The sequence below is a fragment of the Chlamydotis macqueenii genome, chromosome W (assembly GCF_036417535.1).
Source record: "Chlamydotis macqueenii isolate bChlMac1 chromosome W, bChlMac1.mat, whole genome shotgun sequence".
NCBI lineage: Eukaryota > Metazoa > Chordata > Aves > Otidiformes > Otididae > Chlamydotis > Chlamydotis macqueenii.
The window spans coordinates 32,507,253-32,525,035 of record NC_141592.1 but is presented as its reverse complement, the minus strand read 5'-3'; the positions used below and the strand labels follow the sequence as shown (position 1 = coordinate 32,525,035).

At 53.7% G+C, this 17,783-nt stretch overlaps 2 protein-coding genes across 2 annotated transcripts; one reads left to right on the top strand and one right to left on the bottom strand.

Annotated features, from left to right (window-relative positions):
* The first annotated feature begins 598 nt into the window (after positions 1-598).
* Positions 599-5,311, top strand: LOC147596623 (olfactory receptor 14J1-like). Its single transcript, XM_086769479.1, has 5 exons — positions 599-690; positions 3,307-3,335; positions 3,528-3,596; positions 3,995-4,975; positions 5,247-5,311. Exons 1-5 carry the CDS (start codon positions 599-601, stop codon positions 5,309-5,311), a joined length of 1,236 nt encoding a protein of 411 aa, XP_086625605.1.
* Positions 5,312-9,958: 4,647 nt separating this feature from the next.
* LOC147596622 (olfactory receptor 14J1-like) lies at positions 9,959-10,909 on the bottom strand. Its single transcript, XM_086769478.1, has one exon. The coding sequence runs from the start codon at positions 10,907-10,909 to the stop codon at positions 9,959-9,961; it is 951 nt and encodes a 316-aa protein (XP_086625604.1).
* Between the last annotated feature and the right edge of the window lie 6,874 nt (positions 10,910-17,783).

Here is a 17,783-nt window from a genome sequence, read left to right as displayed (position 1 = left end):
ACACACACTTGGACTGGTGACCCTCCACTGAACGTGCTCCAGTCGATCAATGTCTCTCCTGTCCTGGGGCCAGGAGGACCCAAATGCAGTGCAGAACTGTGCCCGTGGCCTGGTGAGCACTGAATAGAGGGGGAGAATCCCTTCCCTTCATCTCCTGGCCATGTTCCTGTTTATACAGCCAGGATGCTGCTGGCCTTCTTGGCTGCCGGGGCTCTCCACTGACTGATCTGCAGCTTGTTGTCCACCAAACCCCCAGGGCCTTTTCCACTGAGCTGCAGCCCAGCCACGGATGGTGCCCAGGGTCAGGGCACCCCAGGGGCTGGATTGGGCAGCTCTCCTCTCTGAAATCCCTTAGGATCTTGTTGGGCCAGTCTTCCATCCTGTTCAGTTTCCTCCACAAGGCAGCCCTCCACTGTATGCTTCAATCTTTTGCCTCAGTTTTGTGTCATCTGCAAATTCTGTCAGCTGCTCCGGGACACTGATAACACCATCAAGTCCCAGCAGAGACCCCAATGCATCCAATCACTCTTTTACTCCCCTCTTTGCCCACCTATCAGGACTGCAGCTTCCAAGGTTCCATACAAGAGCATTGTGCGAGATGGTGTGCGCTGGGTTGACCTTGGCTTGTGGCCAGATGCCCAGTCAGCCACGATCTCACTGCCCCTCCTCAACAGTGTCGGTGCCCACAGAGTGAGCAAACCCTGCTCTCACCAGATCCAGAGGGAAGAAGGCCTGGGCTGCACAGTACTGGCAGGAGGCCGTGAAACAATATGCTCAGTGGAGATCTGACAAATAAAGGTGGTGGAGAAGAGAAAGAGAGAATCCCAGCTCTCCGTGTGCAAAATCACTGCAGCAGGGCAGATGGACACCTGTACAGGTTCCCATGCATGTCCTGAGTAGGAAGAGGTTTCGTTATCCTAAACGTGGGCACCTGCTGTCATTTCAGTTTGCCAAAGGAATTTCCCAACAGCCTCCAAGATGAAGCCCCAGACACTGCCCTGTCCCTAAGAACTGCTGCACCTGAGCCTGCAGTCTCCTGCACAAAGCTTGGGCCACCTCGGGCACCTCAGCTGTCACCAGGGCTTTGCATCTAAAGAACTCCCTGCTGCCCTCCATCTCCAGTAAGGAGGAGGGGAGCTGAGAGAAAGAGCTCACAGGCAAATGCCCTTTTGTGCTGAGCTGAACAGGGGCAAGAGGAATCCCAGCTCCTGTGGGTTTGTGGTGTGCATGGAAGGGAGCTGAGTCCTCTTCTAGCGCCAGCACTACAGACCCAGGGTGAGATGCCTGCACTGACTGCGCTGAATCCCTTCCCTCAGCAGGGGTAGAGGAGATCCCTCACTTTGGGTATTCTGCCTGCTGACGGGACAAGGCCAGGTGATATTTAGAGCTGACTCTGTCTGTGAGCAGGAAAATGGCAGTGCTTGAAAAGACGTGACTCTTCTCTCCCAGCTGAGGAGCAAAACCCCAGTGGTGGCTGCAGGCTGTTTGGCAGCAGGTTCCCCTGCAGCCCCAGGGACAGCTGGAGGGAGCCCCGAGGGGACAGAGAAAGTGCCGCCTTGGGCTGGGCCTCTGCTGCTGAGCTGGGCTGGGCTCCTGGCATGGAGGGAGCTGATGGCAAGCGGGCAGCGCTGCAGAGAGGCAGCGGCGGAGAGAACTTAAAGGCAGTTGAGAGCGGGAGGATGCGGAGAGGTCAGTGAGGAGGAATCTTCAGAGCCCTCTATGTGGTAAGTCTCTGGGTGCAGGGCAATTTAGCTGTTGTTCCTGGAGAGATCTCCCAGAGCTTGTGCATCTGACAGTTTATGGGATCTGTCAGGAGGGCTCTTGGTTTCTCAAAGGGGAGGTTGGTGCTGCAGAGCAGGGCTTGCCTGCTGCACCGTCAGAGGGACAGGGCACGACAGCTGCCTTCTCCCAGGGATGGCTGCAGGGCTGTGCAGGCGGGTGTGCAGGCAGGGGTGCCCAGGGCTGTCCTTCAGAGCAGGGTCCCTGCAGCCCAGGGGCTGTGTGCTGGGGCAGGGACTCTGCCGCCTGCCAGGGTCAGCACTCAGCCTGCCCGGGGAGCTCGCAGTGCTGCTACTGTGGGGAGAAGCTGTGGGGGGAAGGAGCGACCCCCAGGATGGCAGGGTTCTTCTGCTGTTGAGAGGGTGCTGTGTGGGTCAAGGCTGCTCAGAGCTTCAGCTCAATCCTACAATTTTCCTATAAGAGGATTGAAGGAGATGTTCAAGGCAAGGATTAGTATAGAAATAAGGACCATTTCTGGTCTGTATTTTCCATTTGCACTCTTGGGGTATAGAAGGAGAGAAGGATAATAGATTTCTGAATTTTAGTAAGTTAGACTCCTTAGCTAAAACTTTGAGTTACCAGCAGGTGTTCCAGGAGTCTCCTAATGCACTTTCAGCCACTCCTCTGCCAGTAGACACAGGTAGCGTTACTTTTACTGGACCCATTTACTTAGTCTGAGCCATCCTTTTTGCTACCTGCAAACAGGAATATTGGTCCTCGCCAGTGCCCTAAGGAAATCTCCAGGCAGAAGGGATACGATCAGGGAAGGAGAGGAAACTAAATTCAGAACTGTTGTGGTAGGGAGAATTCAGAAATCTGTGTATATGATCGCCTGCAATGCTGACCCCTTCCTCTGAGCAAGCCCCCTGGCCTCCTCTCCCACCCACCTGAGACTCTGCCCCCAGGGCTGGGGGGTCCCAGACATGAACCCCCTCCTGTGAGGCCGGAGCTCCAGCAGAGCCGTGGTGCAGCTCTCCAGCCACGTGTCCATGTCCCTCTGCAGAGCACAGGGGCTGAGAGCAGCTGCCCAGTGATGGTGGTGTCGGGGAGGGGGCCCGCACAGCTGGGGGAGGGGGACGCTGTCCTGAGTGCCCGCCTGCCTCTGCCCTGCCTGCTGGCAGCCAGACCCTCGCTCTGTCTTTGCTTCTCTCTCCACTTGTCTCTGTTATTGCTGTTGTTATTTCGTTCTTGCTGCCAGGCTTGCTGGGGAGGTGCAGTTTCAGCTGCAGGGTCCCACCCGGATCTTGTGGGTCCTTCCATGCAGCCGTGTCCATGGGAACAAGTGTCCCAGCTTTCCTCTCAGCTGTGGGGCTGTGGGCAGTGCAGTCTGTGGGGCTGGAGAAGAAGCTGGTTTCCCCTGAATCAGATGCTGTTGTTAGGACATGTGGCCATGTCTTTGAGGTGTCCTCCCAAGCTGTGACACACCCTCCAGAATGTGAAGCTGTCCCCTTGCACAATTTGTTATCTGGAAACCCCATGGAGAAACGCTGTGGGGTTGGTGAAATGAGCCCTGTGTGTCCTTGGCAGGAGGTGGGGTGCTGTGACCTTGAGAAAGGGTAAGACATTCAGTGGTCAGCACAGCATCCCTCTGCTCTCAGCAGTGTCTGGTTGTTTTTCAGGGTAACACAAGAGTGTGATCACCCTCCACCTCATGAAGAACAAGCCCAGGGCAGCTGGGAACAAGTCGGAGGCACAGACCAGCTCCCCTCACTCTGCACTAAGCCACAGGCAATCCTCTGGCCTCACAGGACTGGCTCTGTTCTCCCTGAGGGCAGCAGAAATGCTGATGGTGTCTGACATCCAAGAACACTCCCCCGGTGAGATGGGGGAGCTTTAAGAACCCCAGACCTCTCAAACTGCCTTCTGCCATCCCCGCTCCTCGGCAGTGGCAGTGCAGATGGTGACAAGCCTTTCTGCGCCAGGGGCTTTTTGGTCTCACAAAGTGAAACACCTGGACTGACTCCTGCCCCCAGAGTTCTCATGAACCCACTGCTGCAGAGCAGGGCTGGCTCCTCAGCAGCCAGTGGGCAGAGGCCCTGCAGCTCATGGCATGCTTGGCCAGCACAAGCCACAGCTTCAGCCAGTGAGCTGAAGGAAGGTCTTCTGGAAAAGGAATGGCGGCTAGGAGGGTGGGAGTGTAGCAGGGTGAGGGTCATGGAGAAAGGGTTTTTATCAGAGAAGTCTCCCCTAACTCTTCATTGATTCTTCCTCTAAGAACAGGGTGCCCTGCTTGGAGGCAGACCATCTAACCACAGCTCCATCACCCAGTTCCTCCTCCTGGCCTTTGCAGACACGCGGGAGCTGCAGCTCTTGCACTTCTGGATCTTCCTGGGCATCTACCTGGCTGCCCTCCTGGCCAATGGCCTCATCATCACCGCCATAGCCTGTGACCACCGCCTCCACACCCCCATGTACTTCTTCCTCCTTAATCTCTCCATTCTTGACCTTGGCTTCATCTCCACCACTGTCCCTAAATCGATGGCCAATTCCCTCTGGGGCATCAAGACCATTTCCTACTCAGGATGTTCTGCTCAGGTTTTTTTCTTTTTGTTTTTGATCTCGGCAGAGTTTTATCTTCTCACCATCATGGCCTACGACCGCTACGTTGCCATCTGCAAACCTGTGCACTACGGGACACTCCTGGGCAGCAGAGCTTGTGTCCACATGGCAGTAGCTGCCTGGGGCAGTGCTTTTCTCATTGCTGTCTTGCACACAGCCATTACATTTTCCATTCCTCTCTGCCAAGGCAATGCTGTGGACCAGTTCTTCTGTGAAGTTCCCCAGATCCTCAAGCTCTCCTGCTCACACTCCTACCTTGGGGAACTGGGGCTTGTCGTGTTTCATGCTTTTTTATTTTGGTTGTGTTTTGTGTTCGTTGTGCTGTCTTATCTGCAGATCTTCAGGGCCGTGCTGAGGATCCCCTCTGAGCAGGGACGGCAAAAGGCCTTTTCCACGTGCCTCCCTCACCTGGCCGTGGTCTCCCTATTTATCAGCACTGGCACATTTGCCTATCTGAAGCCCTCTTCCATCTCCTCCCCATCCCTGGATCTGGTGGTGGTGGCAGTTCTGTATTCGGTGGTGCCACCAGCAGTGAACCCCCTCATCTACAGCATGAGGAACCAGGAGCTCAAGGAGTCCATCAGGAAAGTTATTTCAGAAATGGTTTCAACAGCAGTAAATATTCCATCACTTTTCAGTAATGACTCTCGGGATGCCCGTTGCAGTTCTGTCCTTGTTTTGCTGTTTTATTATTTAATTTCTTATTCATTTGCTGTACTGGGTTTTTAAATTTATTTTCTTACACAAATGCCTGAATCCATCTCCACTTCTCTTGAGGAATGCTCTAACCTGGATCTGATGTAAAAGTCTGTCTCTCAGTGGGACAGAGCTGCTACTCCCATAACATCTCTGAAATAAAATGGGATCACCCCAGTGCACTGACTGACGTTTGGGCTCTTTTTCCAAAGCTGGTGTCAACAACAGGCCCAAGGAATTTCACCCCAAAAGGGCCTCTTTCTACTTGGCATTTTAAGAGTAAACTCATGGTTCCGTTGGTAACTGTTAGAGACCAAGGGTTGGATTTTGGACTCACCCATTGGTGTGCAGTGACCATGGAGATGGTGAATGGTCAGTGATGTACACACCCATGGCTTTCTCAGACATGACAGTGCAGAAGAAATTCTCCAGGAAGGAAATCTGGACCTTCCTGGAGAGACCTGGGCATCTACACAGACAACATGTGCTGGGGTAAGCGGTGACTGAAACCCCGCTCAGTGAGAGATACCCAAGGCTGAGTCACTCAAATGGAAAAATGAGAAATGCCGGTATCTGCAGGGAAAAACCAACTGACGCTCCCAATCTCACACAGACCAAGTCCAACAAGGAACAGCACCTTTGCAGCCAGCACACCAACAACAGAACACACACATCCATGGGCAACACAACTGTCCCCAGCATGGTCCCTTCTCAGGCTGATCTGGTGGGAAGGTCATGAGTGGTCTGTTCATCCCCTGCAGCCCCTACCAACGGGCACAAACACCCATGGTTTCTCCAGTGTGGGCCTGAGTTTGGGTGCCCGAGTTTCCTACCCAGACTTGGAGGCATTACCCACTTGGCAACTTCAGCCTTGGGTGTCTCCACACTCTGGTGTGCTCCTCCTCCAGCAGTTGCTCAGGGCTCCTCCTGCACATGTAGGAGGTGCAATGCCAAGTGAAGGAGAACGGTTTCACAGCTCCCGGCCTCCTGGGGTGGGTGTGAGTAGACAACCACCCCCCATTGCCCTGAGGATGATGTGTCTCCTGTTAGGCCTCAATGGCAGGGTCATCAGCCATAGCCAAGGGGACAAAGACCCCCAACCTTGTTCTCACAACAGGATGTCCCTACCTGTACTGGTGTCTCTCCATCCCCACTGCAATCACAAACCCATCGGCTGGTCCAGAATCCCTCTGAGGGACTTTTGCACCACAGCACTACCCTCAGAATGACATTTCTCTATCCTCAGGTCCACTCTCTATCCTCAGGTCCTCCAAAGCTGCACTTTCTGATGGTTTTCCTTTCTCATGCTGTTTCCCACTATCAAAAAAAGAAGTGCCATCATCTTGGTAAGAAATTTTCAAGCTGTCTTGAGCTATTACTGTTGTTCTCTCAGCCACCACTTCAGCAGGCTAAAGAAACACATGTCTCTCAGCTTCTCCAACCATGACCCCAGTCGCTTCTTGGAAGACTTTCTCTGGTCACATGACATTTCATAGAAGCATAGAATAGAATCATAGAATCATTAGGGTTGAAAGGGACTTTTAATGGTCATCCAGTCCAACCCCCCTGCAAGAAGCAGAGACATCTCCAACCAGACCACATTGCTCAGTTCCTCATCCAACCTGGCCTTGGATGTTTCCAGGGATGGAGCATCCACCACCTCTCTGGGCCATCTGCTCCAGTTCCACCACTGACCATTCCACTGCCATTGTTTCCTAATATCTAATTTAAATTTACTTCCCTCTAATTTGAAACCTTTACCCCTCGTCCTGTCACAACAGGCCCTGCTGAAGAGTTTCTCCCCTTCGTTCCCTTAGGCCCTCTTTAGGTCTTGGAAGGCCGCTATAAGGTCTCCCCAGAGCCTTCTCTTCTTCAGACTGTAGAGCCCCAACTCTCTCAGCCTGTCTCATACTAGAGGTGCTCCAGCCCTCTGATCATCTTTGTGGCCCTCTTCAGCACTCGTTCCAACTGGTCCATGTCCTTCTGATGTTGGGGGCTCCAGAACTGGACACAGTACTCCAGGTGGGGTCTCACCAGAGCAGAGGCAGATTCCCCTTTGTCGACCTGCTGGCCACCCTGCTCTTGATGAAGCCCAGGATGCAGTTGGCTTTCTGGGCTGCAAGGGCGAATTCCAAGCTCATGTTGAGCTTTCTGTCCACCCTCACACCCAAGTCCCTCTATTGAGGGCTGCTCTCGACCCATTCTCCACTGAGCCTGTCTTTCTGCCTCGGATTGCCCCAACCCAGGTGCAGGACCTTGCACTTGTCCTGGTTGAACTTCAGGACGTTTGCACAGGCCCAGCTCTCCAACCTGGTCCCTCTGGACGGCCTCCCTCCCCTCCAGTGTGTCAATGGCACCACACAGCTTGGTGTCATCGGTGAACTTGCTGAGGGTGAACCCTATCCCACTGTCCATGTTGCCGACAAAGATGTTGAACAGAGTCAGGCCTAATATGGGCGTCTAGTCTCATGCAGCCTTAGTCTAGTTTCTGGTGAAGCAGCACTAGAAGCCATAAAGTCCCACACTACTCACCAGTAACAAACGTTGATGTGTGTCCTGGTTTTGGCAGGGATGGAGTTAATTTTTCCTCTCAGTAGCTGGTATGTTTTGGATTTTGTGTGTGAAGAATGTTCATAAACACCCTGATGATACCAGTTGTTGTGAATGAGACCAAGGACACCGTCCTGCTTTCCAAGTCTCACTAATTTGCAGATGCAGGAAGCTGGGAGAAAGACAGACAGCATAATTGATCCAAACTGGCCAAAGAGAGTATTTCATGCCATAAACGTCATGCTCAGTATATAAGTGGGGGCAGGCGAGGGTGGGTATCTGCCTTCCTGGCATCCATCCTTCCTGCTTGTTTTTGCTGGCATCGTTCCCCCTACCTTGCTGGCTCCCTTTTGCTCCTTTGCTTGCTGCTCGGTTTTGTTTCCGTGATCGCTGCTCGGGACGGGCTGTATCGGTCATTGGGACATCGGGTGGTGAGAAAACACATATTGTTCACTTTGTATATTTTAATATCCTTATATTCTGTTATTATTGTAGTTTTCCCTTTTATTTTAGTAAATTGTCTTCATCTCAACCCACGAGTTCTCCTTCCTTCCCAATTCTCTCCCCCATCCCCCTGGGGAGGGGGAGAGTGAGCGAGAAACTGTGTGGTGATTTGGGCTAAACCATCACAATGTGTTACCAGGGGTCTCTGGGGTCCCTGGAGCCATCGCAGTGACAAGGGGGAGAGCACTGCCTGGGGTAGGGCTGTGGCTGACACGAGGAGGTGGGGTCTGCAATGATGTTCCTGGGACAGTTTCTCCTGACTGTTCATGCAGCAACCAGCCAGGCTGGATAGCTGGACTGAGGGACTCTTCTTGAGAGCCCCCATGGGCATGGAGATGGTCTACAGATCCCCAAGTTCTCCTCTCTATGCTGCCTTTTCTCATAGGCGTCACAGAGGCTGCCAGCCCCACAGAGGACCCAGGCGACCCCTTGTCCTCTCTGTGGTCACAGCTGGGCCCCAGTCCTCCAGCACAGCCCAGCTGAGGAGCCTTGTCCAGCGGTGACTTTTAGGGTAAGGATGACACATGGGGAGGGGAAGGTCATCTCAAGGACATGTGCTGGGCATTGGGACTGAAGGACCACAGCAAACTGGCGTGGCTTCTGGGTCAATACTTCAGTGCAAGCACTGACACAGGGTCCCAGCCTTCCTTTCCGTTCCACCCTTCAGGAGGGACAATGGCACTAAGCCATGGCAAGTGGTGGACAGCAATCCTTCTCCAGCCACTTCAAAGGCCTGGTGGAGCACCAAGGCAGTGAGGACTTCTGGCTCTTCACCATGAGCGTGCTTTAGGCTCCCCAAACTCTGGGTATTATCCTGGAGTAGCTGCACACTGGATTTTTTCTCTCCAAGGTCATTTCCAGCCCTGGTCAGCTCCTGTCTGGTCTCTCCCCATGTCTACTCTGATCTGTCCGGGTGCTCCTGGCCCTTCCCTGTGACCCCCACAGGGCCCCAAGCTGGCAGTGATGCTCACAGTGCCAGTGTGCTGCGGGACCATGGGGTGACCCCCACTGGCTGTGCTGGTCATGTTGGGAAGCAGATGCAGCTGGATGGGCCACGCTGCCACTGAGCTCCTTCCCAGCCGTCCAAAGCTGTGGAACGGGCTCAGAGCATTTCTCCTGATGCAAGATGTTTTCCAGTGTACACACTGAACCATCCGTGGGCTTTTACTGAAGGAGACATGAGTCACCCCCCGGTCTCTTTTTCATGATCTTGCTGGGTCTTCACAGACTTCCCTGGGATGGCAGAGCTCTTGTTTGCCTGTGAATACTTAAATATAGCGTTGTGCCTCTGAGTGACCCCACCTTGGATGGTCCCTTCTATTGGGAAGCCTACCCCCACACACATGGTGTCCCTGTAGGTGCCCTCTGCTCTTCTGGGGTCTCCAGATTCCCCTCAGAAAGCCAGGAAGCTTCCACTCAGCTCTGCTGCCTGCAGGAGAGCCCCGGGCAGGCAACTTTGAGCCCCTTCACTGTCTCCAGTGGCACAGGGCAGCCACAAGTGAGAGCTGAGCTCAGCCCTCGCTCCCCAAAACATCTCCCTGTGCCCTCTGCCCGTCAGCCCACTGAGAACCAAGCTCAGCCACAGACCATGGCTGTTCCCTGAGCCTGGTCCTGACTTCAGCAGGAAGAAGAGCCCAGCCTTCAGGAGCTGCCCTTGGGAAACACCCTTTTATTACAGAGCTGATGCTCAGGAAGCTCTGAAAGCTCTGGAAGCTCTGACACTGTGACGGCACATTTACCAAAGACCTCTGCATCATTCGGCTCATGTCCTACACCTGGAGATGTGAAGAGAGTGCAAACATTACTGTATGAACATGACATCACAGCTGAAAAACAAATACAGCACAAGCTGCCCTGAGGAAACCTACGATCAGGCTGTGAGGACAGCTTGCTGCTGCTGAAGGTGAACCCATTGAATCAGTTTCTTCAACGCTTCTTTGAGGTCCTGGTTCCTCATGCTGTAGATGAGGGGGGTCACTGCTGGAGGCACCACCGAGTATGCAACAGCCACCACCAGATCCAGGGATGGGGAGGATATGGAGTTAGGCTTTAGGTAAGCAAACATGGCAGTGCTGATGAACAGGGAGACCACGGACAGGTGAGGGAGGCACGTGGAAAAGGCTTTGTGCCGTCCCTGCTCAGAGGGGATCCTCAGCACGGCCCTGAAGATCTGCACATAGGACACAACAATGAACACTAAACAGCCAAAGAATAAACAGGATGTAACCACAAGGATCCTGACTTCCTTGATGTAGGATTCTGAGTAAGAGAGCTTGAGGATCTCAGGAATTTCACAGAAGAACTGGTCAACAGCATTGCCCTGGCAGAGTGGCAGTGAAAATGTGTTGGCCGTGTGCAGGACAGCGTTGAGAAACCCACTGGCCCAGGCAGCTGCTGCCATGTGGACACAAGCTCTGCTGCCCAGGAGGGTCCCGTAGTGCAGGGGTTTGCAGATGGCAATGTAGCGGTCGTAGGCCATGATGGTGAGAAGAAAAAATTCTGCACCTAACAAGAAGAATAGAAAGACCTGTGCAGCACATCCTGTGTAAGAAATGGCCCTGGTGTCCCAGAGGGAATTGGCCAGGGATTTGGGAACGGTGGTGGAGATGGATCCCACGTCAAGGAGGGAGAGGTTGAGGAGGAAGAAGTACATGGGGGTGTGGAGGCGGTGGTCACAGGCTATGGCAGTGACGATGAGGCCGTTGGCCAGGAGGGCAGCCAGGTAGATGGCCAGGAAGAGCCAGAAGTGCAAGAGCTGCAGCTCCCGTGTGTCTGCAAAGGCCAGGAGGAGGAACTGGGTGATGGAGCTGTGGTTGGACATTTGGTCCCTCTGAGTATGGCTATCTGTTGAGAAGCAAAAGGCAGTTCTGAGTTAGGTCAGACTTCTCTGAGCAAAGCTTATCACACGTCTCATAGCAACCCTGCACTCAGACTCTTTTCAGGAAGATCTCTCTGCAGCTCCCTCACCTGAGCTCTGGGCTTTGCTGGCTGAGAGGACCATTGGGAGCAGGGCCTCTGTAACGGGCCCCTGAGGAATTCCTCTGGCTGTGCAGCGAGAGGGAACTAGGACCGCAGGGTGATCTCCAATTAAATGTACTCGTGTGCTGTCAAAGGGCTTTTCGACATCATTGTCCGCAATTTGCCCAACCGCAGAACAGAGCTGAGGGGGTTTTCTTGTGTTTATTTTGTTCCAGTTGCACCTGCCACATTTAGGAGTGGTTTTGGACAGTTGATGTCCCTGGCATTTCTTGTGCACTCCACGTGAAATCCTGTGGGTCCTGAGAGGCAAAGGGACTGTCCCTCAGAGCAGAGGGAGGAGAGCGGCTCTGCCCATCAGTCCTGGTCTCAGCTGTCCTGCGCTGGCAGGCTGGAGCTGGAGGATGATCACACTCAGGGGTTCCCCTGGAAAGAAACTGGGCACTGCTGAGAGCAGAGGGACCCAGGTTCAGAGAGCAGATTGACAGACTCCTTGCCTTTTCTCAGGGTACCTGAGGAGGATCTCATTCCTCCCCTCCCACACTGGGACACAGCGGGAGCGTTGCAGTTGCCCCATAAAGCTGCTCGACAGCATTTCCATGGCCTTAACACCGAGGTGTCTTCTCCATGGGGATCTAGGTAGCACACAGAGACTATGGGAGACTGGATAAGTCCTGAGGTAGAGCTGAAGCTGTGAGAAGCCCTGATCCACACAGCACTCTCTTGAGAGCAGAAGGACTCTGTCCTACCCTGCTGGGGGTTACTACCTTGACCGAGATCTTCTCCTAGTAGAGCTGTGGGGAGATCCTTGGACAGTCGGAACACTGATGCTGCCAGACAGCAGAGTCCCTACCCCAGCACAAAATCCTGTGGGGTGCAGGGACCCTGCTCTGAAGGACAGCCCTGGGCACTCTGCCTGCACACACACACCTGCACACCCCTGCAGCCATCCCTGGGAGAAGAGAGACATCACATGCAGTCCTCTGATGGTGCAGCAGGGAAGCCCTGCTCTGCAGTGTGTCCTCCTGCTCCATGCCAGAAAAGCCAGGAGAGTCATCTTAATAGGTCCTACTGACTCTGCTGTGTGCCAGGTCTAGGAGACACTTCCAGGAATGCAACCGCATTGCCCTGCAGCCTAAGACTTACCATGTCAATGGCTGTGAAGATTTCTCCCCAGGTGAGCTCTGAGCTGCCCTCCCAGCCCAGGCTGTTAATAATGTCTCTCTCACATCCCTCCTCTCCCCTCGCTGCCTGCAAGCAGAGCCCTCAGCCCTGCTGTACTTGGCAGAGGAGCTGCTCCTGGGCAGAGCTGTCTCTCTGCAGCGCTGCCCGCTTGCCATCAGCTCCCTCCATGCCAGGAGCCCAGCCCAGCTCAGCAGCAGAGCCCCAGCCCAAGGCGGCACTTTCTCTGTCCCCTCGGGGCTCCCTCCAGGTGTCCCTGGGGCTGCAGGGGAACCTGCTGGCAAACAGCCTGCACCCACCACGGGGGTTTTGATCCCGCACTTCTTTCCAGCACTGCCATTGTCCTTTCAGTGACTGAGTTACATCCAAGAATCGCCTCTTCTTGTCTCACAGGCACCAAGAGACCCTCAGCCGTGTTCAGTGTTAAACCGTACATATTAGGACAAAACTCAGCTCTGAATGGACTGAAAAAGCAGTGATGACCCCCTCTCATTGCATCCTTTTTTCCCATCACTTGCTCAGGTTTCAAGAAGACAGGAAATTAAGACAGCTGAGATTCTTGGTTCCATTGGTGGAATTCTCACCCTCAGCCTGAGCTGAATCCCTTCTCCTTGGGTGACACTGCAAGGCACAGGCTGAGATGCTTTGGTATGTGGGCAGATGCCTGATATCACGATAGCAGCGTGAGCAATTGCATGACGCTACAGGTAAGGGCAAGGAGCACTTATTTCATGGATTTCCTGCCCAAGTGCTCTGGTTTTGTTTAGTGAGTGGGGCCTAACGTGGCAGCTTCTGTAGGAAACTGCTAGAAGTCACTCCCCTTTGTTCAGAGGACTCGGCCAGACCTAGGGCAGACCAGCTGCTGGCCAAGGCGATTGGTAGCAGAATGTCCTGTGATAACGCCTCTGCGATAACGTATTTAAGAAGGGGAAAACAGAAAAAAAGTAAGAGAAGAGAAGATGTAAAGCAGCTGAGTGTGGGCAGAGAGGGGGAGGCGCGAGCCTTGTGGGCCTTGTAGGCCTCACCCTCTAGCCTCCCGTCGGGCGGCAACTGGGCGCGACTCGGCCCGGCTGCAAGAAGTGGAGAGGAGATGAGATGTGAATGAGATGCAGAAAGATCCTGAGAGGCGTCTGCCTGCCTGCTGTGAAGAATTTATTTTTCTTCTGAGAGGAACGGCTGCAGACGCCAAGGTCAGTTCAGAAGGAGGGGGAGGAGTAATGCAGCTCCTGGCCAAGATTCCCCTGCAGCCCGTGGTGACGACCATGGTGGAGCAGGTTGTCCCCCTGCAGCCCATGGAGGTCCACGGAGGGGCAGAAATCCCCCTGCAGCCCAGGGAGGACCCCACACCGGGGCAGGCGGGTGCCTGAAGGAGGCTGTGGCCTGTGGAGGCCCCGCTGGGACAGCCGTTCTGGAGGGACTGCACCCCATGGAAGAGATGACCCAAGCCGGAGCAGTTCCATGAAACTGTGAAACTGTGAACTCCCCCCATGGGAGGGACCCCACTAAGGAGCAGGGGAGGAACGTGAGGAGTTCTTCCCCCAACCATGAAGCAGCGGCGTAAAACGTGTGATGGACTGACCATAACCCCCATTCCCTCTTCCCCCCTGTGCCGCTCGGGAGGGGAAGGTGGTAGAGATAATGTTAAGCCTGGGAAGAGGGAGGAGTGGGGAGAGGTTATCTTGTTTCCTGTCTCATTCTCCTGCTAGTTTTAGAAATAAATCAATTGTTTTCCCCAAGTTGAGTCTGTTTTGCCTCTAACGGTATCTTTAAGGATTTCTCCCTGTACTTATCTCAAACCTTGAGCTTTTTTTTTTTTCTTTATATTATCTCCTCCTGTTCTCTTGGAATGTGGGGGGAGTGAGGGGCAGACTGCGTAGTCTGGTCCCGATCGGGGCTGAACTACAACACCAAGGTAGAAAATCATAGAATCATAGAATCATAGAATCACATGGTTGGATGGGACCTATAAGATCATCTAGTCCAACCGTCTTCCCACTACCATTGCTGCCACAGCTACTAAACCATATCCTGTAGCTTCTCATCAAGCCGCCTCTTGAACACTGCCAGGGACGGAGACTCCACCACCTCCCTGGGCAGGCCATTCCAGTGCCTGACCACTCTTTGGGAGAAAAAGTTTTTCCTCAAGTCCAATCTAAACCTCCTCTGGTACAACTTGTGGCCATTTCCTCGGGTCCTGCTTGTTGCCTGGAAGAAGAGGCCAAACCCTTGTTCATCACAACCTGCCTTCAGGAAGCTATAGAGCAGCAACCATCTCAGACACACCAAAGGAGGGTACAGAATAAGAAAAGCATTGCCACTGGGGAAGGGATGGCCAGGTGTGGGCGGTAAACCCAGCAAACATCTAAGCCCCTACCCAGTCCTTGCTCACTCCATGCAACAGCAGAATGGGGGAAAGACTCAGAAAGGTAAAAGTGAAAATACTCATTGGTTGAGATAAAGAAAATTTTAAAAGTAAGGCAAAGCTGCACATGCAAGTAAAGTACAGGAGGAGTAAATTCCCTGCTTCCCACCGGCAGGCAGATGTTCAGCCGTCTCCAGGAAAGCCAGGCTCCATCACGCACAGCAGCTACTTGGGAAGACAAACACCATAACTTGGAATGCCTCCTCTTCCTCCTTCTTCCCTCAGCACTTATGCTGAGCACAGTTTCCCATGGTGTGGAATGTCCCGTTGGTCGGTTGGGGTCAGCTTGTCCCAGCTGTGTCCCCTCCCAACCTCTTGTGCACCCCCAGCCTACGCGCTGGTGGGGCAGTGGGAGAAGCAGAAAAAGCACTGTGCAAGCGCTGCTCAGCAGTGACTTAAACATCAATGTGTTATCAGCACCGTTCTCAGCAAAAATCTAAATTAGAGCCCCATACAAATCAGTATGCAGTCATTAACTCTGTCCCACCTGAAACCAGTACAATAAGCAAGCCAGACCGTGGTGATCAGACACAGGGTGTGGCCAGACCAGCACTGACCAGCTGCCTCCCCACGTGCAGCTGGCCCCCTGAATCCCCTCCTCCACCCTATTCCATAGGCTTTTTATTCCACTACCCAGACTGATCCCTCCCTTTCTCTGCGCCAGCCTTTTCCCAAGTATATAACCCTCAGCACTTAGGTTTTCCTCAATGATCTCAGGTTTTCTCCATCTGCACCCAAATTTGATCATGTGGATTCTTTTGCCGAGATCCTCTGGGACTTCAGTGGCATCATTGATGGCTTCCCCAGGCACTGATGGCCTAGCCAGACTTGGCTGCCCAGAAGGTCCCCAAAGCTCCCCTCTGTGCAGTCTGGCCACTTCTCACGTCTGCAGCCAGCTGTGAGACCCAGCTGGGACTCACGGTGCTGCCCACACTTCTCATCCCATCTCACACTGTTGTCTGTCACATCCCATAATATCTCATGTCGTGACCCGTTGTTTCCATGTCGTGTACAGGTGTCTCCATCTGTCTGCAGTCTTCCCATCTGGTGTCCTTGATGACCTCATGACGCCTGCTTGCTCCTGGCCAATCACAGTGCTGTCATGAAGTGACCTCACAAGCAACCATGTTGACTTTCCTACCTCTACCCCTCTCCTCTGCCTGAGAGGTCAACTTTGTTGCACTGGGCTTTGGGATGTGCTCGATGATGTCACAGTATCTGCCCTCCTGCAAGTCAGTCAGGTTGCTGCAGTAGAAATGGCCTCCCAGTCCACCTCCCAGCCATGGCCTCTGCACCTTCCTCTGCATCTCCACTCTCCCCAGCTCTCAGCACTGCTGGGTGGGTTTTCTGGCACTCTGGGCGACATCACTGGGCCTGCCTCAGCACCTGGCCAATTGGGCTGTTTCCAAAAATGGGACTTCAAAATCCACCTACGATGTCGCTCCTTGGATCAGCCTCTTGTGGCAAGAGGACTAACCTCTCAGTCATCCTTGCAGAATCCTTCCCCTTTACCTGCCTCTCCTGTCCGTTCACCAGCCCAGCGCTGCCACTTCCATTTATGCTGGGCAGGCAGCAACGTGCTCCCCCACGGGGACCGCAGAGCCCTGGTGGGACAGCTGGAGTGGTGGGAGGGCAGCCGTGATGGCAAGGGCTCCTCAGGAAGGCAGGCAGGCGGGTGAGGAGGTGGAGGTGGGCGCTGGGCACAGTGGAGGCTGGCGTGCACAGAGCCTTGCCTTGGAGGAAGCCTCATGGTCACAGGTCCTCAATTTCGTGGTTGGTTGAACCACCCCACAGTCTGCTGGTACGTCAAGCCAGGTGACTCCTGGAGGGTGTGGAAGATTGAATTTTGACACAGAGACTGGATGAGCTGAGCATGGCTGGTCTCCTACTGACAGACAAGGTGGATCTGGCTGGGGATTTGAAGGATGAAGGCAGCCATGGCTGCAACAACTGTGAGATGGTGGAGAAGCAGGACAACTAGCAGAATCACCGTGCAGGGCTGCAGGAGAGCTGATTTCAGTTAGGTGAGGATCTCCTTGGACTGTCCTGGAGGACAAAGGGGCTCTGAGTCCTTCTTGGATCTTCAGGGACAGCGTCCTCAAAGCCCTGGAACACACCAGTCTGATGTGCAGGAACTCAAGCAGGACGTGGCAGGAGGTCAGCATGGATGAACAGGAACCCCCTGACCTGGGAGTTCAGACACCAGAAGGAAGTGCAGAGAGGGGAGAGCAGGAACGGCCTGCCCAGGAGGCAGACAGACACCTGGCCTGTGCGTGCAGGGATGGAGCCAGCAAAGCCAAAGCTCAGCGGCGGCTGGAATTGGCCGTGCACGGGGAGGGCACCCAGAAGGGCTTGTCTAAACGTGGTGTCAGCACAAGGCCGGCAGCTGAGGGAACCCTGGTCCCAGTGGCCAGTGGGGCAGGGGATGGAGTCCCAAAGACAGTGTAAAACCAGCAAATCCTCAGAACAAAGATTCTTCCTCTGAGAGTGCCAGGAGGAAATGTATTTTACTGATTAACCGCACACGTCTATCTATTTTCTGTCCATTCAGCTCTAAATAGATAGAGGTTTTTCTGTCTGCTCACACAGGAAGACAGGTAACACAGATTTGATGAGACTAGTGCAGGTTTGGCCATCCAAAACCGGAAAGCATTTCACTGAGGCAAATATCAGTTTTCTCATGAGATCACAACGAGAATTTTGCAGGATGGGCACTAAGAGCAAGAGGAGAACTCTTGACCTTCTACTGTATTTGCGTTCCAGTACTCTGTCTGTTAGGCTGTGTGCTTAATCTCCCTCCTCTTTGACGTATTGCCACCTGTCCTAACTAAACTGGTTGTGTCCGAAGTCACCTTTCCCGCAGCCTGTCTGCACAGAAGCACCTGCAATCACTCTCCACATTTCCCTTCCCCTCACTCTTTGATCATGCAGACACCTCTCCACAGTCCACTTGCTGCTTTGAGCTCCAGGGAGTTAAAAGCTTGCTTATCATTCAGTACTCTCTCTAATTCTCCTTAGAGCCCAGCTTTTGACTGCATTTATTTTATAATTTCCTTTCTGCATGGAACATTTCTAGCATGGTTGTGCTTTGTGGAAGGAGAACATCACTGGTTGC

Excerpts from the sequence above, each read along its gene's own strand:
- LOC147596623 (XM_086769479.1), top strand. The coding sequence starts at position 599 with ATGGTGTGCGCTGGGTTGACCTTGGCTTGTGGCCAGATGCCCAGTCAG. Across the intron at positions 3,597-3,994 it reads CATCCAAGAACACTCCCCCG|AACAGGGTGCCCTGCTTGGA; the intron begins GTGAGATGGGGG and ends TCTTCCTCTAAG. Across the intron at positions 4,976-5,246 it reads AAATATTCCATCACTTTTCA|CTGGTGTCAACAACAGGCCC; the intron begins GTAATGACTCTC and ends CTTTTTCCAAAG.
- LOC147596622 (XM_086769478.1), bottom strand. The coding sequence starts at position 10,909 with ATGTCCAACCACAGCTCCATCACCCAGTTCCTCCTCCTGGCCTTTGCA.